The sequence below is a fragment of the Jatropha curcas genome, chromosome 2, assembly GCF_041381405.1.
Source record: "Jatropha curcas cultivar XTBG-Jc1 chromosome 2, XTBG_Jcur_1.0, whole genome shotgun sequence".
Lineage (NCBI taxonomy): Eukaryota > Viridiplantae > Streptophyta > Magnoliopsida > Malpighiales > Euphorbiaceae > Jatropha > Jatropha curcas.
Window position 1 is genome coordinate 15,816,246 of NC_143152.1, and position 25,196 is coordinate 15,841,441.

Consider the following 25,196-nt stretch of genomic DNA (forward strand, 5'->3'; position numbering starts at 1 on the left):
AGCTATTTATACTAATCTAAGAGGTCTAGATCCTTAAAGGATTTAGAGTTAGCTAAGGAGTGGGATTTAGCAAATCTAAACCAACTAAGGATAAGACTAATAAAATCATAACAACTTAAGGATTTGGATATCTAATCCAAATCTACTAAAGATTGACTAAATCTAAACAAAATAAGGCTAATTAATCAAGGGGGCCGAAATATTGGAGGCCCAACCCATTAACAAAGCAAACAACTCAAAATAAGCTAACTAACTTAATGAGAGGCAGGGACAAGCACGGCCTGGGTGTGCTATTTGGCACGGGCGTGCTTCAATGTAGGAGTTCCCTCGTGAGAGTTAGAGGGAAGCACGGCCAGGGTGTGCTATTTGGCACGGGGGTGCTTCAGAGTCAGAGGGAAGCACGGCCTAGGTGTGCTATTTGGCACGGGGGTGCTTCAAGGTAGTTGTTTTCCTCAGCAAGTCAGACGAGGGCACGGCCTGGGGTGTGCCATCTAGCACGGGCGTGCTAACCAAACATGGTCTAGGCATGTCATGTGTTGGAAATTCAGGTTCCAACTCAACATGTGCTTCCATTAATGTGAGAAACTTAGATGCCCTCCATGCTTCCTTGAGCTTTATGGTTGAGTGGTCTTGATTTCGTATCATACCCCCTTTCCTCGAAAAGATTCGTCCTCGAATCTTAGTTAGAAGTTGAGGTATCCATGCTCCCTTGTTCTCCATGGTTGCTCCATATTTCTTTGCATGATTTCTTGTAGTTGATCCACTAGGAAGCATTAATGGATTTTTCATGTTGTTCTCCTTGCTCCTTTGGGTTCCATGGATGAGTGATGGCGGATTTGTATCATTCCCCTTTTCCTCGAAAAGGTTCATCCTCGAATCTGCATTAATGTCAAAAGGAGACAAATTACTAACATTGAAAGCAATGGAAACATCATGCTCACCTGGTAAGTCTATCTTGTAGGTGTTGTCATCAATGTGCTCCAAGACTTGTAATGCTCTATCTCCATGTTTATCAAACTTAATCTTCCTTTGGTTGGGAAACTTTTCCTTGCGAAAATGTACCCAAACCCAATCTCCAGGTTTAAACACATCATGCCTTTTTCTCTTGTTGGCACGGTTGGCATAGCTTTTGTTCTTCATGTTCATATGAACCCTAGCCTTAGCGTGCATCTCCTTCACCAATGTAGGCTTTTCTTCACTTTGAGGAAATCCCTGCAACAAAGAAACAGAGCTAGAAGGTAGAGAAAAAGTGTTAATATTAGTCAAACTATGCAAAAACTCCTTAAACCGAATCATCAAGACTGGCCTACCCTCTCTCACACTGTTTTGGATCTCTCTCTTTTTCACATACACAATTTGTTTCTCTTTTTCACTCACAATTGGGCCATTAATTTGTTTTGTTATTTTTGTGGCATCTTTTCCTTCATCCTTACTCTTTTCTCTCTTTTGTTCCTTTGACAATTCACTCTCTAATGGGCTATTAATTTGTTTTGTTTGCCCTGTGGCTTCTTCCTCCTCCTTTTCTTCACTCTTTTCTGGTTCTTTTGAACTTGAAGCCTCACTCTCATCTTCTCTCAAAGTTGAGGTCACTATCTCAAGTAGCTTCTCTTGGTCATCACATACTTCAAATTCTTGCAAAGGATCAACAAACACATTTGGCAAGGATGGTTTAGGATCATTGATGGTTAAACAAATTTCTTTGCACGAAGGTACAAATATAGGTTGAATTTGTTTTTCCTTTTCGTCTCCCTCTTTCTTTTTATTTTCACTCAGTATGTTCTCACTTATCTTATTTTTACACTCCTTTTCCTTATTGACAGCTTCAAAACTCATCTTTTGATTTCCATATTGGTCTTCACATGCTTTTGTTGAGGAACATGATCTTGGGCCAGTCATCCATCCATCCTTTGTGAATGAATACCTATCTACGTTCTTCCTTCCTTGCACCCTTTCTAATTTATTGTTCAAATTCCTAAAGTAATGATTAGGATCTTTGACCTCTTCATCTTTAGGTGTTTGAAATCTAGTTGGTGTAGTACTAGGACGAGCTCTTGTTGTATTAGAGTGTTGGGCGGTTTTAATCTCCTTCAAACCCTTTCTCATATCTTGGAAGAAACTGTTGAAGCTCCTAAACTGTTCTTGGATTGACTCCATTACAAATTTTAATTGGAGGTCATCTATTTGACTTTCACCCTCATTACCATCTCCAGATTTGCTTAAACTCATTATTAAGAAAGAAACAGAAAACAAGAATAGAGTTTAAGTTAATATAATAAACACTCCCTCACGTGTTTACACTCTTTAATCACTCCTTGCAATTCTTCCAATTGAACTTCAGAATCTTGGCCAACCAATTCAACTCAAAAGCACGTTTACAATCAAGGAATAAAACTTAACAATGAAAGCAAGCACAAATTCTAGAAAGAAGACTCAAAATGAGATGGATAGTAGCACAAGAACATAAACAATGCACTACTTTAATTATCAATTAGAGTGTAGTAAACAAGCAAATACACCCTAACAATGTAATAGAAGCAATAGAAAGTTCAAACAAAAATAAAGAAACTAGAATTTAAAAGACAATTTCAGGATTTAATGTATGAATTTAGCTTACTACAAAGTAAACCAAATATGGACCTAATTAATTCTACCCAAAACAAAGCAAGCAAACAAAGAAAAATTAAAAGAAAACAATTTTAAGATAGGGTCAAAACAGAGCACGGGCGTGCTAGATGGAGCATGGGCGTGCGTTTAAGTTCTAGTCCAACAAGTGGAAGTCAGAAAAGTGCACGGTTGTGCTTGAGGTGAAGCACGGGCGTGCTGCCTTGTGTCCCTTTTAATGCAACCCAATTTAAGTAGGATTCTTAGATTTGGCAAGGATTGTAGTAGATTTTGCTCAATCTCAAAAGATATGGTCAACTAATTTTTGTTATCTTATCCACAAGTAGTTAAGATTGGATTTTATCACAAGATTATAGTGGATAACTAAATCCCATAAAATATGGTCAAATCCCTTTAGGATTAGGAACAATCCCACTAAATATGGTCAAATCTCCTAAGAATTAAGAATAATCCCACAAAATATGGCAAAATTCCACAAAATAAGGTAAAATCCCTTTGAATTAGGATCAAATCCCTTGGATTCAAGAACAAAATCAAGATCCACACAAGCAATTTCAATGGTGGATGAAATTTTCTTTCTATACTCTTTTTTTTTTTTTTTTTTTGGCAACAAGATCTAAGATCTAAACTTCCAGAATTGAAACAAGCACGAAATTACTAAATTTAATTGAAGCAAAAAAAAAAACGAATTGAAACTAAACAAAAGAAAACAAACACACAAAGAAACAAGATGAAGAAGAAAACAAACACAAGAACAATAAGAATAAGAAAACAAATAAACACAGATCCTAGAGCTAAGATAAATAAGAATTTACCTTAATCTTTGGCTCTGATACCAAAACTGACGCGGAACCCAATGAAAATAAATTTCATGAACTCAATGACAAGTTTTGGAAGAGATCAAAGATCTAGAATAAACTCCCCTCTATGGCACCCAAAGCTTAATGAAGCAAGAACACCAATAATAGAGTAAAAGAATAAGATAAACGCCACAAAGAATTGATAAGTTTACCTTGATTCTTGATGCAATTAGAAGAATGCAATCTCACACTCTCTAAAAACATGAACACGCCTAAGCATGAAGAAGTAGTCTTTAATTCATTGAATAATTGATGAATAATTACAAAATAACAAGCTATTTATACTAATCTAAGAGGTCTAGATCCTTAAAGGATGTAGAGTTAGCTAAGGAGTGGGATTTAGCAAATCTAAACCAACTAAGGATAAGACTAATAAAATCATAACAACTTAAGGATTTGGATATCTAATCCAAATCTACTAAAGATTGACTAAATCTAAACAAAATAAGGCTAATTAATCAAGGGGGCCGAAATATTGGAGGCCCAACCCATTAACAAAGCAAAAAACTCAAAATAAGCTAACTAACTTAATGAGAGGCAGGGACAAGCACGGCCTGGGTGTGCTATTTGGCACGGGCGTGCTTCAATGTAGGAGTTCCCTCGTGAGAGTCAGAGGGAAGCACGGCCAGGGTGTGCTATTTGGCACGGGGGTGCTTCAGAGTCAGAGGGAAGCACGGCCTGGGTGTGCTATTTGGCACGGGGGTGCTTCAAGGTAGTTGTTTTCCTCAGCAAGTCAGAAGAGGGCACGGCCTGGGGTGTGCCATCTAGCACGGGCGTGCTAACCAAACATGGTCTAGGCATGTCATGTGTTGGAAATTCAGGTTCCAACTCAACATGTGCTTCCATTAATGTGAGAAACTTAGATGCCCTCCATGCTTCCTTGAGCTTTATGGTTGAGTGGTCTTGATTTCGTATCAGGTGACACACCCTAGGCCGTGCAAGCCTCTGCCTCTCGCAGGGAATCACTTGATTTGAAGCACGCCCGTGCCAACTAGTGACGCGGAACCCAATGAAAATAAATTTCATGAACTCAATGACAAGTTTTGGAAGAGATCCAAGATCAAACTAAACCCCTCTCTATGGCACCCAAAGCTTAAAGAAGCAAGAACACCAATAATAGAGAAAAAGAATAAGATAAACGCCACAAAGAATTGATAAGTTTACCTTGATTCTTGATGCAATTAGAAGAATGCAATCTCACACTCTCTCTAAAAACATGAACACGCCTAAGCATGAAGAAGTAGTCTTTAATTCATTGAATAATTGTTGAATAATTACAAAATAACAAGCTATTTATACTAATCTAAGAGGTCCAGATCCTTAAAGGATTTAGAGTTAGCTAAGGAGTAGGATTGAGCAAATCTAAACCAACTAAGGATAAGACTAATAAAATCATAACAACTTAAGGATTTGGAGATCTAATCCAAATCCACTAAAGATTGACTAAATCTAATCAAAATAAGGCTAATTATTCAAGGGTGGACGAAATATTGGAGGCCCAACCCATTAGCATTGCAAAAACACAAAATAAGCTAACTAACTAATGAGAGGCAGACAGTTGCACGGTCCAAGGCGTGCCAAGGCGCACGGGCGTGCGCGCATGTATGAGTGTTCCTCGCGAGAGGCAGAGAAGTGCACGGCCTGGGGCGTGCTGATTGGCACGGGCGTGCGCGCATGTATGTGTGTCCCTCGCGAGAGGCAGAGAAGTGCACGGCCTGGGGCGTGCTATCTTGCACGGGCGTGCTTCTACAAGCCTTCAAGTCAATTTTACTATAGCAGACGTGTCCAACTCAACATGTGCTTTCAATAATGTGAGAAACTTAGGTGTTCCCCATGCTTCCTTGAACTTTATGGTTGAGTGGTATCGATTCCGTATCATACCCCTTTTCCTCGAAAAGATTCGTCCTCGAATCTTAGTTAGAAGTTGAGGTATCCATGCTCTCTTGATCTCCATGGTTGCTCCATACTTCTTTGCATGATTTCTTGTAATTGATCCACTAGGTAGCACTAATGGATTTTTCATGTTGTTCTCCTTGCCCCCTCGAGTTCCATGGATGAGTGATGGCGGATTCGTATCATTCCCCCTTTCCTCGAAAAGGCTCATCCTCGAATCTGCATTAATGTCAAAAGGCGACAAATTACTAACATTGAAAGCAATGAAAACATCATACTTACCTGGTAAGTCTATCTTGTAGGTGTTGTCATCAATGTGCTCCACAACTTGGAATGGTTCACCTCCACATTCATCAAACTTAATCTTTCTTTGGTTGGGAAACTTTTCTTTGCGAAAATGTACCCAAACCCAATCACCTGGTTTAAACACAACATGTCTTTTTCTCTTGTTGGCACGGTTGGCATAGCTTTTGTTCTTCATGTTCATATGAACCCTAGCCTTAGCGTGCATCTCCTTCACCAATGTAGGCTTTTCTTCACTTTGAGGAAATCCCTGCAACAAAGAAACAGAACTAGAAGGTAGAGAAAAAGTGTTAATGTTAGTCAAACTATGCAAAAACTCCTTAAACTGAATCATCAAGACTGTCTACCCTCTCTCTCACTGTTTTGGATTTCTCTCTTTTTCACATACACAATTTGTTTCTCTTTTTCACTCACAATTGGGCCATTAATTTGTTTTGTTATTTTTGTGGCCTCTTTCTCTATCTCCTTACTCTTTTCACTCTTTTGTTCTGTGGCCTCTTCCTCCTCTTTTTCTTCACTCTTTTCACACTCTGGTTCTTTTGAACTCAAAGCCTCATTCTCATTTTCTTTCAAGGTCGAAACCTCTCTTTCTCTCTCAATTATCTTCCTTTGATCTTCATATACTTCTTGAGGTGATAAAGGATCAAGAACCATCTGTTTATCCTCAATTGAAGATTGGCAATCTTCTTTTGGAAATACATCTTCAATTTCTTGCAAAGGATCAACAAACATACTTGGCAAAGATGGGTTAAGATCATTGATGGTTACACAAACTTCTTTGCACAAAGGTACAATTATAGGTTGAATTTGTTTTTCCTTTCCTTCCCCCTCTTTCTTTTTATTTTCACTTATCATGTTTTCACTCATTTTACTTTTACTTTCTTTTTCTTTATTGTCAGTCTCAAAACTCATCTTTTTCTTTTCATATTGGTCTTCATACACTTCTTTTGAGAAAGATGAATTTGAATCAGTCATCCACCCATCCTTTGTGAATGAATACCTATTGAGGTAATCCACACTTTTCCTTTCTTGCATCCTTCCTGAATTATTGTTCAAATTTCTAAAGTAACAATTAGGATTATCGACCTCCTCATCTTTAGCTATTTGAAATCTGGTTAGTGTAGTACTTGTTGTATTAGAGCGTTGGGCAGCTTTAATCTCCTTCAAACCCTTTCTCATATCTTGGAAGAAACTGTTGAAGCTTTCAAACTGTTCTTGGATTGATTCCATTACAAGTTTTAATTGGGAATCATCTATTTGACTTTCATCCTCACTATTATCTGTACTCATGGTTAGTATTCAAAAGAAAACACAAAAGATTTGGGTTATTGATAAGTCACTCCCTCACGTGTTTACACTCTTGAATCATTCCTTGCAATTCTTCTAATTGAACTTCAGAATCTTAGTTCAACCAATCAACTCAAAGATCACATTTAGAATCAAGGAATAAAAACTTAACAATGAAAAGCAAGCACAAGTTCTAGAAAGAAGACTCAAAACGATATGGACAGTAGCACAAGAACATAAACAATGCACTACTTTAATGATCAATTAGAGTGTAGTGAACAAGCAAACACACCCTAATAATGTAATAGAAGCAACAGAAAGCTCACACAAAAATAAAGAAACTAGAATTTGAAAGACAATATTAGGATATAATGTATGAATTTAGCTTACTACAAAGCAAACCAAATATGGACCTAATTAATTCTACCCAAAACAAAGCAAGTAATCAAAGAAAAACAAAAGAAAATAGTTTGTTTAATAGGTTCAGAACCGTGCACGGGCGTGCATGTAAGATCTTAGTCCAACAAGTGGAAGTCAGAAAAGTGCACGGTTGTGCTTGAGGTGAAGCACGGGCGTGCTGCCTTGTGTCCCTTTTAATGCAACCCAATTTAAGTAGGATTCTTAGATTTGACAAGGATTGTAGTAGATTTTGCTCAATCTCAAAAGATATGGTCAACTAATTTTTGTTATCTTATCCACAAGTAGTTAAGATTGGATTTTATCACAAGATTATAGTGGATAACTAAATCCCATAAAATATGGTCAAATCCTTTTAGGATTAGGAACAATCCCACTAAATATGGTCAAATCTCCTAAGGATTAGGAATAATCCCAAAAAAAAATGCAAAATCCCACAAAATAAGGTAAAATCCCTTTGAATTAGGATCAAATCCCTTGGATTCAGGAACAAAATCAAGATCCACACAAACAAATTTCAATGGTGGACGAAATTTTTTTTTTTTCTTTAGTCAACAAGATCTAAGATCTAAACTTCCAGAATTGAAACAAGCACGAAATTACTAAATTTAATTGAAGCAAAAACGAATTGAACTAATCAAACAAGAAAACAAACACAAAAGAAACAAGATGAAGAAGAAAACAAACACAAGAACAATAAGAATAAGAAAACAAATAAACACAGATCCTAGAGCTAAGATAAATAAGAATTTACCTTAATCTTTGGCTCTGATACCAAACTGACGCGGAACCCAATGAAAATAAATTTCATGAACTCAATGACAAGTTTTGGAAGAGATCAAAGATCTAGAATAAATTCCCCTCTATGACACCCAAAGCTTAAAGAAGCAAGAACACCAATAATAGAGTAAAAGAATAAGATAAACGCCACAAAGAATTGATAAGTTTACCTTGATTCTTGATGCAATTAGAAGAATGCAATCTCACACTCTCTCTAAAAACATGAACACGCCTAAGCATGAAGAAGTAGTCTTTAATTCATTGAATAATTGTTGAATAATTACAAAATAACAAGCTATTTATACTAATCTAAGAGGTCCAGATCCTTAAAGGATTTAGAGTTAGCTAAGGAGTAGGATTGAGCAAATCTAAACCAACTAAGGATAAGACTAATAAAATCATAACAACTTAAGGATTTGGAGATCTAATCCAAATCCACTAAAGATTGACTAAATCTAATCAAAATAAGGCTAATTATTCAAGGGTGGACGAAATATTGGAGGCCCAACCCATTAGCATTGCAAAAACACAAAATAAGCTAACTAACTAATGAGAGGCAGACAGTTGCACGGTCCAGGGCGTGCCAAGGCGCACGGGCGTGCCCGCATGTATGAGTGTTCCTCGCGAGAGGCAGAGAAGTGCACGGCCTGGGGCGTGCTGATTGGCACGGGCGTGCGCGCATGTATGTGTGTCCCTCGCGAGAGGCAGAGAAGTGCACGGCCTGGGGCGTGCTATCTTGCACGGGCGTGCTTCTACAAGCCTTCAAGTCAATTTTACTGTAGAAAAAAGTCAAATTTACTGTAGCAGACGTGTCCAACTCAACATGTGCTTTCAATAATGTGAGAAACTTAGGTGTTCCCCATGCTTCCTTGAACTTTATGGTTGAGTGGTATCGATTCCGTATCAACTAGCACGCCCTAGACTGTGCAACCCTCTGCCTCTCGCAGGGAAACACTTGATTTGAAGCACGCCCGTGCCAACTAGCACGCCCTAGACCGTGCACGCCTCTGCCTCTCGCGAGGAAACTCTTACACTGAAGCACGCCTGTACCAACTAGCACGCCCTAGACTGTGCAAGCCTCTGCCTCTCGTAGGGAAACACTTGATTTGAAGCACGCCCGTGCCAACTAGCACGCCCTAGACCGTGCACGCCTTTGCCTCTCGCGAGGAAACTCTTACACTGAAGCACGCCCGTGCCTACTAGCACGCCCCAGACTGTGCACTCCTCTGCCTCTCGCGAAGGAAGTTTTGCATTGAAACACGCCCGTGCGCATTGGCACGCCCTAGACCATGCAACCCCCTACCTCTCATTAAACTAGTTAGTTTATTTTGAGTTTTTGCAATGTTAATGGGTTGGGCCTCCTATAATTCGGCCACCCTTGATTATTTAGCCTTATTTTGTTTAGATTTAGTCAATCTTTAGTTGATTTGAATTAGATATCCAAATCCTTAAGTTGTTAAGATTTTTAGTTGGTTTAGATTTGCTAAATCCTTATCCTTAGCTGATTTAGATTAACTAATCTAAATCCTTTATGGATCTCGACCTCTTAGAATTAGTATAAATAGCTTGTTATATTGTAATTATTCAACATTCATTCAATTAATCAAAAGAGAATTTCTTCTTCCATGCTTAGGCGTGTTCTTGCTTTAGAGGGTGTGAGATTGCATTCTTCTAATTACATCAGGAATCAAGGTAAACTTATCAATTCTTTGCGGCGTTTATCTTATTCTTTTACTCTATTATTGGTGTTCTTGCTTCTTTAAGCTTTGGGTGCCATAGAGGGAGGGGGGGTTTAGTTTCATCTTGGATCTCTTCCAAAACTTGTCATAAGCTAGATGCACGTGGAGATGGTCCATTCCAAGTGTTAGAGTGCATCAATGACAATGCCTACAAAATAGATTTGCCAGGTGAGTATGGTGTTTCTGCAACTTTTAATATTAGTGATTTGTCTCCCTTTGACATGGATGCAGATTTGAGGACAAATCTTTTTAAAGAAGGGGGGGATGATACGGATCCACTATCACCAACCACCTATGGAGGTCAAGGGAATAAGGACCACAACAATGGCAATCCATTAGTACTTCCTAGTGGACCAATCACAAGGATGATACGGAATGGCTACCACTCAAACATAGAGCTCGAGGAAGCATGGGGAACACCTAAGTTTCTCACATTGATGGAAGCACATGTGGAGTTGGAACCTGAATTTCCAGCCTATGGCATGCCTAGACACTCACTGCCTCTCCTTTGCGCTTCTCGCGCTCGCGCAGTGAAGGTTCGCGCTCGCGAAGTGTCGCTCGCGCTCGCGCATGTTGGAATCGCGCTCGCGACTTGCGCTGCCTAACTCTCTGCCTCTCCTTTGCGCTTCTCGCGCTCGCGCACGGTAGAATCGCGCTCGCGAGGTGTGGTCGCGCTCGCGTATGTGAAGCTCGCGCTCGCGAAGGAAGCTAGTTAGCTTATTTTGTGTTTTTTTTGCTTTGTTAATGGGTTGGGCCTCCAATATTTCGGCCACCCTTGATTAATTAGCCTTATTTTGTTTAGATTTAGTCAATCTTTAGTAGATTTGGAATAGATATCCAAATCCTTAAGTTGTTATGATTTTGTTAGTCAACTCCTTAGTTGGTTTAGATTTGCTAAATCCTACTCCTTAGCTAACTCTAAATCCTCTAAGGATCTGGACCTCTTAGATCAGTATAAATAGCTTGTTATTTTGTAATTTTCAAAAAAACAACAATTAATGAATTAAAGACTATTTCTTCATGCTTAGGCGTGTTCATGTTTTTAGAGAGTGTGAGATTGCATTCTTCTAATTGCATCAAGAATCAAGGTAAACTTATCAATTCTTTGTGACGTTTATCTTATTCTTTTACTCTATTATTGGTGTTCTTGCTTCTTTAAGCTTTGAGTGCCATAGAGGGGAATTTATTCTAGATCTTTGATCTATTCCAAAACTTGTCATTGAGTTCATGAAATTTATTTTCATTGGGTTCCGCGTCAAAGGAGCCGTGCAAAGAAGTATGAAGCAACCATGTCCTTATACATTCAAGAACAAATCACACAAGAGCTCCATGATCTTGCTTTCAACAAGTGCTATGAAGAACTTGAAGGAACACCTAAGTTTCTCACATTAATGGAAGCACATGTTGAGTTGGAACCTGAATTTCCAACACATGACATGCCTAGACCGTGCTTGGTTAGCACGCCCGTGCAAGGTAGCACACCCCAGGCCGTGCAAGCTTCTGCCTCTTAAAGAACAACACTTGATTTGAAGCACGCCCGTGCCAACTAGCATGCCCCAGGCCGTGCAAGCCTCTGCCTCTCGCGAGGAAAACTCATACATGCGCGCACGCCCATGCCAGCTAGCACGCCCTTGACCGTGCACTCTTCTGCCTCTCGCGAAGGAAGCTTTACATTGAAGCACGCCCGTGCACATTGGCACGCCCTAGACCGTGCACGCCCCTGCCTCGCATTAAGCTAGTTAGTTTATTTTGAGTTTTTGCTATGTTAATGGGTTGGGCCTCCTATAATTCGGCCACCCTTAATTATTTAGCCTTATTTTGTTTAGATTTAGTCAATCTTTAGTTGATTTGGATTAGATATCCAAATCCTTAAGTTATTATGATTTGTTAGTCAACTCCTTAGTTGGTTTAGATTTGCTAAATCCTAATCCTTAGCTAACTCTAAATCCTTTAAGGATCTGGACCTCTTAGATTAGTATAAATAGCTTGTTATTTTGTAATTATGAATACAATTATTCAATCAATTAATCAAAGAGAGATCTTCTTCTTTCATGCCTTTGGCGTGTTCATGTTTTTAGAGGGTGTGAGATTGCATTCTTCTAATTGCATCAAGAATCAAGGTAAACTTATCAATTCTTTGTGGCGTTTATCTTATTCTTTTACTCTATTATTGGTGTTCTTACTTCTTTAAGCTTTGGGTGCCATAGAGGGGGAGTTTATTTAGATCTTTGATCTCTTCCAAAACTTGTCATAGAGTTCATGGAATTTATTTCCATTGGGTTCCGAGTCAAGCCTTAAGCATCCTTGCTTAAAGTGCATATATAACTCATTTTTTATCCGGATGAGCAAATAAAGAATGGAAATGAGTAGTGATGGTCATAGTTGTTCTTCATTCATGATGAACAATAAATTCTTGAACTCAAATCCTATTCTAAGTTACATAATAATGCTTTATCATTTTTCCATTTACTTTTCAATTCTTTAAATTTCAGTAGTTTAAATTCCAAGTTCATTTACATTCATGCAATATTTATCTTTGTTCTTTATCTATTTGTCCTCTAACCTCTAACTTATTAATGTTGTTAATATTGATCTTGATTGTTATCATTATGTGTGTGATTGCTTGATTCATTAGCCTGGATGTGTTTATTATGTTTATTACTTTACTCTTTATGTTTGAGTTATTGTTTTTATTTCTATTGAGCTTTATGTAAAGGGTCCTAAATGGATTCCTAATAATTGCTTGCTTGTAATATTAATTGGGTTTTGGAAAATTTTGGAGAGGTAAGGTAGATTGTATTCTAGGAGATGGGTAGTATTCATTTCTCCTTTCCCCCTTTCTCGTGGATGCTTTAATTTCATGCCCATGTATGATATTGTTTGCATGGTTGACATCTTTTCCAAAAATTTCATTAAAATACATTTTACACCTCAATTCTAGTTAATATTATTATTAAATCATTGTGAATTAATGGACAACGGGAAGGCCGGTTTAACCGAGGGATATGGGTGCCTAACACCTTCCCCATATCGTAGCTAACTCCCGAACCCTATCTCTGGTCTAAAATCGAGTTAGTCGATTCCAAATAATTGACTAATTCGAGAATTTTCCCTAAAGAGGGTGACGACTCCTAAAACTAAAACTCTTACCAATGTAAGAGATCTTTTTACAACCCCTATTCAAAAGGATCGCCATTTTGAGGATTAATAAGATGGGTTTAAATAAAGACAAAACCACTTTGTTAAATAAAATCAACCAAGCCCATTCTGATTCGATTCTTTACTCCTATGGAAAAATCACATGCGTCCTCAGCTGCGTTCACCAGAAATGAAGACAGGGAGAGAGAAGCTAGGGCACGACAGTAAGGATGTGTTATTGGCTGGGTCAGGTGGCCAGAAAGCAAAGAGAAGGAGAGAGAGAAGGGTTGAGCTCCGCTAGATGAAGAAGAAGAAAGAAGACGGAGAAGAGAAAGAAAAGAAAAACAAGAAAAAGATGTTTGTAGGGCTCTCTAGGCTAATCCGGTGGGATTCGAACCAGGTTTGGTCCAAATCAATGATTTGATTCGATTTTCGCTTGGTTTACAAGTTTTTCACTTGTTTTGAAAATTCAAATTAATTTATGGGTTCAATTTAGCAATAATAAAATATTTTTTTTGTACAATCTCATTGGTTCGAATTAAAATTTAGTTTTTAAATGAAAAATCTATGAAAATTAATTTTTAAGTTATTTCAATTCTCCCCTCCTTATAAAAAATTATCCTCGAAATTAGTAATGAGAAGGGTAGAAGAAATATCATAGGTAATGATTAAGTAAGGACAATATTGGAAGAAAAATTATAATTTGTTATAAGGAGATAGGATAGATTCAATTACCATAGAAATAAGAAGCCTTTACACAACAGAGAAAAGAGAAGAATGTTTCTATTGCATTTCGGCCACGACTTCCCACGTGCATTCTTCCATATAATGGTTTCTCCATGAGACTTTGACCATAGGAATTTCCTTAGATCAAAGTTTACAAATTTGAAAGTCAAGAATCCTAACTGGTACGTCTTCGTAAGTCAAATCTTTACTCACTTGAATTTCTTGAGGTTCTAATACATGCGATGGATCAAGAGCGTATACTTTCATAGCATGGACACGTGTAAAACTGGATGAATGTGAGAAAACTCATTTGGTAAATCTAATTGATTAGCTACTTCTCCAATTCTCGCAATTATCGGGTAAGGTCTAATGTATCTAGGAGCTAACTGAAGTATTCCTTTCATAGGAGATACCTTGAGAAAAACTAAAGCACCCTCTTGAAACATTACATCTTTATGTTTAGGATCAACATAACTTCTCTGTCTATCAAAAGCAGTCTTCATTCAATCTTGAATGACAGGTACTCTTTCAGACATGACTTGGATTAATTCAGGCCCCACTATTTGCTTATCTCCTACTTTTTCCCAACAAATAGGTGACCTGCACTTCTTACCATAAAAAGCATCATAAGGTGCCATGCCTATACTCGCTTGATAGCTGTTATTGTAAGCAAATTCTATTAACGATAGGTGTGAGTCCCAATGTCCTCCAAAATCCAATATACACATTTGAAGCATATCTTGTAATATCTGTATAGTCCTTTCGGACTGTCCATCAGTCTGTGGATGGAAACTTGTGCTAAAATCAAGTCTTTTTCCCATAGCTTTCTACTATGATTGCCAAAATCTCGAGGTAAATTGTGTTCCTCTGTTAGAAATAATAGAAACTGGCATCTCATACAGTCGTACTATTTCCTTGATATATATCTTTGTAACACATAGCCCATCCATCGGGCAATTAACATTAACTGATCCCGTCGGCCATAACCATTATTCATCCGTTAATTCAATTCACACAGTCCATTATAATTAATTGTTCTATAACTATTTATTTGTTAATAAAATTCCTAAAATTTATTATTAGCTAGGAATTTATCTTTCAATTCCAACCTTATAATTAATATTCATGAAATATATTTAACAATATCTAATTTCATTTATTTAAATATTTAATTAAATTCATTAATTAATTAATTCGGGATCTATTCAAAATTTGCGAGTTGAGCTTTAGAGTGTACCGATTGAAAATCAGATTTTATTTCCGTGATCCACGCGAAGAGGAGAGCATTCTGCCTCTTGAAGTCTTACTGGAGTCTCGCCGGCCGGTCGCCGGATCGCCGCAGTCGCCGCCGTGAACGGTGGCCGAAAATCGGCCTTGCCCAGAAATTTATCACGATGATACCATTCGACTCGATTTTCGTCAAGAATCTGATTTAAGCGTCAATTAAGCGAGATCAGTCCCCTAGCTGGCCGGATCGGACCCGACAGCGGCTTCGCCATCGCCATTCATGGCGTTTTCGTCAGCCAAGCTTTGTCGCTGAAACTGATGGGAGGAAGAGGCTCGTTGGGAAGAGAGGAGTCGATCGAAGCATGTCCCTCACCTTGAAGCTGCCGGAAATAGCGTGGATCGCCGAAGTTTGGAAGGAGAGACTGTCGCGAGGAAAACAACTCCATACACACTGCTGCAGGTCCGATCTGCGTGAAGGGAGGCTGGAATCATGACCACAGGCGCCAGACGAACCGATCGCCACCTTGCTCTGGTCGAGTGGTGGCCGGAGACGAGTAGAGGGAGGAGCGGCGTCGTTGCTCCTTGCGTGCGCGAAGAAGAAGAGAGGAAGAAAGAAAAAGAAGAGAGGCGGGGTTGAGAGGCTTCTAGGCCATTCTGGTTCGATTCGAACCGGTTTGGTCCAACTCAATGATTTAGCTCGATTTTTTTTTTGTTCGACTTGCAGGTTTTTCATTTGGTTTTCAGATTATTCGTGTGGTTTTCGAAAAATTGCTCTGATTCCCAAGTTCGGTTTGATTTATTTTAATTATTTAGTTAAGTTAGAAAGCATTCCCTTCATTTACTCAATAATAATAAAAATAGTAATAGTAATGATATTTGATTTTAGAATAATTAACTTATATATTTTTTTAATAGATTAATCGCTGGTGTTTCATAGTATTTCTTGAAAATTTAACTGTTCTCAAATCGAAAATTTCCACATATTCTCTTTTGGGCTTGGGCCTAATTCGAAAATTTGGGCTCAAATCGAGATTATATTACATTTGCAGCCCACGCGGTCAAAATTTGCGATTTTTAATTTAATAAAAATTCAAAAGTTTTGAAAATAAAAATTTGGGGTATTACTATTATTAAGAACGTCAAAATCTCTTAATTATAAAATTATTGGACAATAATAATGCAATATCAAATAGAGAAAATACATACACCTATTTTCTCCAATTAAAATGCATAAAAAATCTAAATAAAAGGATATTCAAAAGGATTAATGAAATTTATTTTCTCCAATTAAAAGACAATGAAGTACAATTAAAATGATATTTGAAAGGACAAGTGATTTCGTCAATTAAATGCATAAAAATCTAACTAAATGGATATATTAAAAATTATAAATTAATCTAAGGCTATTATAGAAAATCTCATTATTTCCTTCCTATCACCAATTTATGTATAGTACAGATACATGTAGATATGTTGGATGTTATTCTTTCTCAATTTATAATTAAATTTAGCTTAATTAAATTAAAACTTGAAATATAAGATCTAAAGTATTTTAAATTTTTAAATTTTCACACTTTTTCAATTGAAAGTAACATTTCAAATACATCCTTTTGGAGAATTAATAATTAGTAGTTAATTTTTATTTTTTGCATAATTTCCAAAAGAAGATAAGCATACAAAGGATAAAATGCTCCCTCGCGAGTGTTTAAAAGAACTCAATACCAAAATTCTAACTTGAAATATTTGATTAAAGGAAAATGGATTCTTGTCATCCCATCTCATTTCAGGTGGAAAGTGTAAATATTCTTTGACTGCTACGTGCATGCATCAAAATATCAAATCAACTTCCTACGCATACGTGCGGACACAAAAAGCATGCACGTGTTATCCACTCTTCTAACCTTAAGCATGTGACGTGTCGTTTTGTTTCCATGCAATACCACTTCACAACACGTATGCAAAGCCAGCATAGCCATATAAATATTGCACAGATCATCTCCTCATCCAAATTAACGATAACAAAGGAAAAAATGCCCCAGCCAGAGCTGCTTTCTTTTAAATCCACCGCCAATACTTCACCGCCGCCACCGTGGGAGGTTATTGTTCTTGTTGCTCACCACCTTGACCCCAAAACTCTAGCAAGTGCCTCATGTGTTTCCAAGTCATGGTACATTTCCATGTCTCCGATCATATTTGGCAACCTCTATGCACTACCCATTACCCTTCTCTTTCTCAACTCAAATTCACTGATCCTTCCATCTCCTATCGCTGCCTATACGCCATGTGAAAAAACCTAATAAACCCCAAATTTCCCTAGAAAATCTCATATTTGTCATAAATTTAAGCACAAAGAATGATCTTCATCTTCATCCCACTGTCAGCATTGTAAAGCCCGGTGTTGAACTTGATATCCGGCAAGAGGTGTTTAGGTTTGATATTGACGTATGTTACAAGAATAAATATGAGGGATTAGAAGATATGAAAATTTCTTGGAATTTGATATTGAAGGGATGGAGCAGGGTCTTTACAATGATGGATTGTGAAGGGAAAGTGAGATTTGGTTTGGGCAGTGATGGATGGTTTTCAGAGGAGCTTCCATCTCCCGGGTGTTGCTTCGGTGGCTATTCAAGTGGGTTGGTGGCAGACTTGAAGTTAGGGTTTTGTGAAGATGGGTCGAGGAAAGTTAGGGTTGACAAGATTAATGTGGGTATCTTGAGTGTAGTTAATTGGAGATATGTTAATATCGATGATGGTGTTTGGTATTTGCAACATTTTCTTGTAACATAAATGTAATAGCAATTAAGCCTTAAAATCATGTACCATCTCCTTCTTAAACACTTATCCCTTAAACTTTAATCTCAGCTATTTCACCCTTTCCCCAATTAGTAATCTCCTTAATCTTTCCCTTTAGTTGCCCAAAATTCAAAGGAATCAAAATCTAAAATCCATTGCCATGAGACATAATTCAATGGGTACGTTCTTCCATTTGATTTAAGATCAATTATAATATAATTTAAAGGGTACGTTGTTCCGTTTGATTCAAGATCAATTATAATTTTATTTTCAAGTGGTAACGATCTTAATTACTTTTAACAGCTAATCGCTCAATCATTTTAATTATTTTTAACTGTTTAACAGTTAAATCGTGCTATTATTGAATAATGAGAAATTTAATTTCATAGAGCATAGATTCTGTTTTCAATCCATAACTAATATGAATCCAAAGTTTATTAACTAACTAATATGAGTTCAATGTTATTTCATTATTTTTTAATTTTTTAATTTTTACCCCTAAAAAATGTGAGTAATTTTTTATTTTATTTGAAAAAAATAGTTTTCGTTGACTAAAAATAAACCTTGATCTTTTTTTCTTAAAATTTAATTTTTCTTGTTATAATTTATGTTCTATTAATTTTTTTTTAATTATTAGCTTTTAAAAATGTGAAAAATATATTTTTTTATTAGTTGGACTATTCATTAGCTCAGCATAAATATATTATAGCTGTCAATAAAGATAATTCTCCCTTAATATTTGTATGGGTAAAAAAAAAAAAACTTGATTCAAGACTTTATGATTTTTATATTTTTATGAAAAAGTAAGAAAACCAATGAAATAAATTGATTCGTTGGAACTCTTATCTTAATTTTTCAGTAAATTTAAAATTAAATAATTAAATGAAAAAATATTGAATTATTCAGGTCTTGTTAATTTATATTTATTTAATTTGCCATTAGTTAATTTATGTTTTCGTTTAACTTCAGTAATTAATTAATTTAGGTTTATGCTAATAATTCATTTTATCCATATAATCCCTTTAAGCTCAGCCGTTAGATAGTGAAATCCAAAACCCCCAGAGGATGTTAAAACCCGAGAGCCTAACTTCACTGCAGGAGATGTCTTCAAGAGCCGTTCTGAATTTTGTTTAGGCCTTGAATCTGTGAGTTCCTTTCTCTTGTTTGTTTTCTATTCTAAATTCTCGTTTTTTTTTTTTTTTTTTCCTTCCTTATTTCCCTTCTTATTGCCCTTCTGATTTACTATTGTAATTCAATTAATTTGGGCTTATGAAAATAATGACAGAAAATAATAGTCTCTTGACATTGAAAGACACTATTAGACACTATTCTGTGTAGTTTGATTTCTGGGTTGCCAAACAAAAGGGGAAATGGCTTAGTTTGGTTTGTTTTGATATGAGTGTTAATTTCTTAAGCTTCTCTGTATGGGCTGAATTTACCAATTCTGAATTAAATAAAATTTTAAAATTTTAAAAGAAGTGTCTGATGTATCTTTGGTTATAATTGCATTTTTTCTGCAATGTTGTGTATAACTTTTTGAGGAGAAGCTTAGTCATGAGTTCATGATTAAGGGTTAGGTTAAGTTAATGATAGTATCATTAAAAATTAAATCGAAATGTATATTTAAGGTGATTGCTAACCATTGCTTGTTTCTTTGAAAGTATTGAGAGGCCTCTGATTGTACATCTTTACAGAATTATGATATAATTTGGCCTATCAAGTTGTTCGTTGGAATTCAAAATGCTTAAGGCCTTGTTTTTCTGAAATGAATTCTGCAAAATTTTGTGGATTTCATTTGTAAGTTCTTGTTTCATATAAAGCGCAGTGTTGATTTTGCACTCTATTAATTCAATATAACCAAGTTAAATTAATCCTTGACTTTTAAAATTTTTCATGGTTGAATTACTCTGGTTTTCAAGTTTTTGAATTAACTGTGATGACTCTTAGATTAGATAGCGTGCAATATTAATTCCTGATTGATTAATATGCTTGAATTCTTTCTTGGTTGTTGAATTTATAGATTATGGCACTTCTGTTATCTACAGTTGCAGCAAGCAAGCTAAGCTTGAAACTTGTCAACAATAATGGTGGATTACCAGAAATATCAACTGTTAACTGTATTTTCACAGGTGAGTCTCTCTATTTCCTCACTTTGGGTAAAGCGTTTCACTTATTTTAGTGCCTAAACTAAAACCCATTTCAGGCTTGAGTTTAGAGACCAAAACACACGACAAGAGATTTTCTTTTGTTACTTTAGCTGTTAATAACCGAACAACAAGTGTTGAGTTGAAACAGGGAAGTCATGCTAAAATAGGGCCACGAAAAGGAGGTAGAGACTTGGTTTCGAGTGAGAGAAGACAGGAGGATGATAGTTATGGCCCTATTTGCCCTGGTTGTGGAATTTTTATGCAAGATAAAGACCCAAACCTTCCTGGTTATTATCAAAAAAGAAAAATTACCATTAAAGCAGATGAAGAGGAAAATGAAATTGAGTTTGAAGGGTCTGAGGAAGAATTTGAAGGGGAAGAAGAGGAATTTGAGAATGGAATCCACTGTAAATTTGAGGGAAGTGATGGGAATAAAGACAATTTGGAGGAGGGAGATAAGTTCCATTGGGATTCTGATGAATTTGAAGCAACGTTAGGACAAGAAGATGATGATTTGGATTTGGATGGTTTTGCTCCTGCTGGTGTTGGTTATGGTAATATTACAGATGAAATTGTAGAGAGAGAGAGGAAGAGAAAAGAACAAAAGAAAGTTTCAAAAGCAGAGAAGAAGAGGATGGCTAGGGAGGCCAAAAAGGAAAAAGATGAGGTTGCAGTGTGTGCTCGGTGTCATTCTTTGAGGAATTATGGACAGGTTAAGAATCAAACAGCTGAAAATTTGATTCCTGATTTTGATTTTGATAGATTGATCGCTACTAGGTTGATAAAACCAAGTGGTAATGTCAATGCTACGGTTGTCATTATGGTTGTTGATTGTGTTGATTTTGATGGTTCATTTCCTAAACGAGCTGCAATGTCCTTGTTCAAGGCATTGGAAGGAGCCAAGAAGGAATCTCAAGCTAGTAAAAAGTTGCCTAAACTTGTTCTTGTAGGTACAAAGGTTGATCTCCTTCCATCACAAATTTCACCTGCTAGATTAGATAGATGGGTCAGGCATAGGGCTAGAGCAGGAGGTGCACCTAAGTTAAGTGGACTTTATTTGGTTAGTGCTCGTAAGGATTTGGGCGTGAGAAATTTGTTGTCATTTGTCAAGGAATTGGCTGGTCCTCGAGGGCATGTATGGGTTATTGGGGCTCAAAATGCAGGTAAGTCAACTCTAATCAATGCATTTGCAAAGAAAGGAGGGGCCAAAGTGACAAAGCTCACAGAAGCTTCAATTCCTGGAACAACACTTGGGATATTGAGAATTGGAGGGATTTTATCTGCTAAGGCAAAGATGTATGACACTCCAGGCCTTCTACATCCATATTTAATGTCTATGAGATTGACTAGAGATGAGCAAAAAATGGTTGAAATACGGAAGGAGCTACAACCTCGAACGTATAGGATGAAGGTAATCAGTGCTAATGTCCTGCCATTTCTTGAAATCTCTCTTCTGGTTAAAGTTCTGATGTGGCTTAGCTTTAGAGGTCTGCATACAGCAACCAATTTCTCATGTCATTATGAACCAATATGCATGGACAATATGCCTGTTATATATGTGTAAATTTATATGTGCAAGCACTTGTGTATATGCACACATGGTTTCACCTATTCAACTAGCAATAATAGGAAATTAATATTGATGATTGATCTTTTATTCTGAATCTTAAGTTGGAACTCATTGTTTTCCTACTAGCTTGGAAGATATGTGCAATAAGAATTTTTAATGTAAAAATTAAATTTTTATAGAAAACTAAATGTGTGTGTGTGTTTGTGTTTGTGTTAGCATACTGAGTCATATGTATGTTAGTTATTTCATATAGAATTAATTTAGATAAAATTGGCTGCTCGAGTACTATGGCAGATATGTGACATGATAGCTTTGTATTTTTATTCTAAGTTCTGTAAACAATGTTTTTATCTTTTGATCCTAACAAATTTATGCTAGCTCATATTTCTATCACATAATTTGATATTTAAAAATATAAATGTTTCTGAACAGAACCCGAAATTGGTTTAGATCCTTAATATAAAAGTTCCATATATCTATAAAATGTGAAATGGTTTCGCTGTATGATTCTCATTTCTATCTTTTTTTTATTGTTTAGTGGCTTTGATATCTTTACGCAGACACGTCTTTCTGTAGCCGTTAGGCGTTGACATATTCTACATGTACCTAAAAGTAGACCATATGCAGATTGGACAGGCTGTACATGTTGGTGGCTTGCTGCGGCTAGACCTTAATGAAGCTTCTGTCCAAACAATTTATGTCACTGTTTGGACATCACCAAATGTCTCTCTCCACTTGGGAAAGATAGAAAAGGCTGATGATTTATGGAGAAACCAAGTTGGTGTTCGGTTGCAGGTAAGGTTTTGGACGCTGCAGTTATTTTGCTTATAAAAACATGTTCGTTTGGTTCCCACAGTGCTAAATTGAATAATGTACTTTTAGGAAAAAGGAAAGAGGCCGTTAACATACTTAACATATGGTGTCAAACCTTCTCAGTAGTAACACCTCTATTAACATGTATTGTCACAAACTGTCAAGCATATCGTGATATCTTCATGTCAAATGAAAATAAAATGGGCCCATTTATATATCTTTTTCCATGTGTTTTTATACATGTTTCTAAAGTAATTGTTTCACAAAAAATAATTTGCTTTTCAGAGGGAATGAATTGTTTTACATTGTTTGGCTGTAAAATTTTCCCTTTTGTAGCTGAATGGTAGAAAAAATTACCCTGGAAAAGAAGAAAAGAAATACATACTTGATATGGTCAATAGAATTGTAGGTTGAGCTAAATGCGGTACTCCTGTGGGTTCTCTCCCATAAGAAAGGTTCAAAAATGACTTCTCTTTTAAAAGGTAGACTCCTTTTTCTTCAAAAGGGCTGGTCTTCCATTTGGTTTATGGAAATGTTTTTCATTGTCCAATTCTTTTTCCCCCATTTTGTTTAGTTGTAAAAAGGCAGTATCTTTGTCCTCACTGGGCATCCAGGTGATTAACATTTGAATCTTAGTCCAGGTATAAAAACTTTCTTTCCATGATTGCTTCTTTGAGTTGCAACTTGCAAGCCAATTGTAAATTTACTAGTATCTATTATTGTAAAATGTCGAGCAAATCATGATATCGTTTATATGCACCAATTGATTGCTGATTATGGAAAGAGAACATTTATTTATTTATATGGTTTCCTTGTTATGTTTAAAAGAAACAAGGATGGTTGAGTCATGTCAAATGGAAATGACATGGCCCCATTCTAATTTTTAAGAGATTTTCTATTCAATGTGGATATAGATGATATATGTGTGTTTTGTTTTGTGAAAATAATTTATATGTGGAAAATGCTTTAGAAAATGGGCTGGTTCATACTATTTGGCTGTAACACTAAAAATCAAGTAAATATTATCTTTTGATGTACAATGAGAATTGGAAATAATGATTTCATCTAATGAGAGCCATGAGAGCCATTAAGATATAACTTATAAGAAGTTCATACTTTTCCATTTGTACTTAGATGGGAAAAGAATTACCCAAAAAAGAAGTCACCGGTGATTGACAGTGATGGCTACCGATGGTTCAATGTGGTTTTCTAATAGGTTGTTTCGTTGTGAGTCTGAAAATAACTTTGAAAAATCCTTTTCCTTGAAAATTATTTAGTCTCCTTTGATCAAGAAAATATTCTTACAAACCAATTTTCCGATATACGCCGATTGAAACAAAGTTACTTTGGTAAACTCCAGAAAATAAGTCCATCTTAGAACGAAACGCCTGACTAATTGAAACTAACTTTGATTTCACTAGAAATTCTCTAAAATTTTCTAGTTCATATAACCAAATGTTCTTCTCTTGCAGCCTCCAGTGGGTAAAGACAGAGCTTCTGAGTTGGGTGAATGGGAAGGGAGAGAAATCAAAGTAACTGGAACAAGCTGGGACATGAATAGCATTGATATTGCAGTGGCTGGCTTAGGGTGGTTATCTTTGGGTCTCAAAGGTGAGGCAACCATGACTTTATGGACTTATGATGGCATAGAGATCGCTTTAAGAGAACCTTTGGTCCTTGACCGAGCACCATTCCTCGAGAGACCTGGGTTCTGGCTGCCAAAGGCTATATCTGATGCCATTGGCAACCAGACTAAACTCGAATCACAAAAGAGGAAAAAGCTTCAAGAGAGGAATGCAGAATCTCTTTCAGAGGTATCTGCATGAAAGAGAAAAAAAGAAAATGCTTGCTTGAACAGGGTAAGATTTTGGTTTCTCTCTTTTCCTTTCTGCAACTTGTTTGGGCTTAAAGCTATAAATCGCAACATGTAATAAAAACAGGTTGTTTATATTATCCAAAGAACAAAAATTGTAGTGATAGATGAACTTTTGTTTGACTGGTTATGCAGCTTCTAAGTTTTGTTTGATGGCATTGATTGTGGTAAGAAGGTTGGTTTGTAAGTCGGGGTGCAAATTGGGTGGAAACGATTGAATCGGAACCGGTTCAGGTCTCAGTTACACTCCTCGAGGCCATGAACTGCCGGTCCAAATGAACCGGTCACTCTTAGCACTTAGCAATCAAATTTAGTGATTCTTAATTTGGAAACATTCAAAATACTCCCAAAGCTTCTGTCATGCTGTGTTTGGATTTAATAAATTGCAGTCCTTTTTGTTTGAATTGCCAAATATTTATGGATTTGGATTTAAATAAATGCTATACCAAATTTTAAATTAAATATGATAAATTTCAAATTATTTTAAAACACATCATTCAAATATATTGTACATTTATTTTTTCTTTTTCAAATCAAGTAGGTGGATTGAAGTACTGTACATTAATAGATTTTGATATAATCATTAAGGATTCAAAAAATCTTACACTTTGCCTTTGTGCTACAGTGCCAATTGTCACAGAGAGTTACGTGATTACTCCTGGACTTAACCTTGTAATTATGATGTCTTCCAATTAGAAATTGTTAATCACACTTCCTTTTTGTAAGATACATTGTAGTTAAGCTATTTTGAGAAATTAGGTAATAATTGGTCAAAAATATATTAATAATTTAGGTAATAATTTTCAAAAACACCAATTCCATTTTTATTTTAAATAGTGATATTTGAAACACTTCAATTTAAGGGAAATTCCATGTCCCAATTCTAAGACGAATTAATCCCCCTTTCTCATTTAACTTTCCAGTTGCTTCAAAATCAGGTCAGTATTTGCGGGGCTATTTCAAAGACCCTTCTTTAATATTTAAATCAATTAAATAATTTAAAACATA

At 36.3% G+C, this 25,196-nt stretch overlaps 1 protein-coding gene and 1 pseudogene across 1 annotated transcript; both read left to right on the top strand.

Annotated features, from left to right (window-relative positions):
* The first annotated feature begins 17,021 nt into the window (after positions 1-17,021).
* On the top strand, positions 17,022-17,848 carry LOC149498299 (putative F-box protein At5g04010; annotated as a pseudogene).
* Positions 17,849-18,782: 934 nt separating this feature from the next.
* LOC105648994 (GTP-binding protein BRASSINAZOLE INSENSITIVE PALE GREEN 2, chloroplastic) lies at positions 18,783-24,592 on the top strand. The gene is made up of 5 exons (XM_089718372.1): positions 18,783-18,930; positions 19,806-19,914; positions 19,989-21,343; positions 22,130-22,297; positions 23,788-24,592. Exons 2-5 carry the CDS (start codon positions 19,809-19,811, stop codon positions 24,139-24,141), a joined length of 1,983 nt encoding a protein of 660 aa, XP_089574498.1. The 5' UTR covers positions 18,783-18,930; positions 19,806-19,808; the 3' UTR covers positions 24,142-24,592.
* The last annotated feature ends 604 nt before the right edge of the window (positions 24,593-25,196 follow it).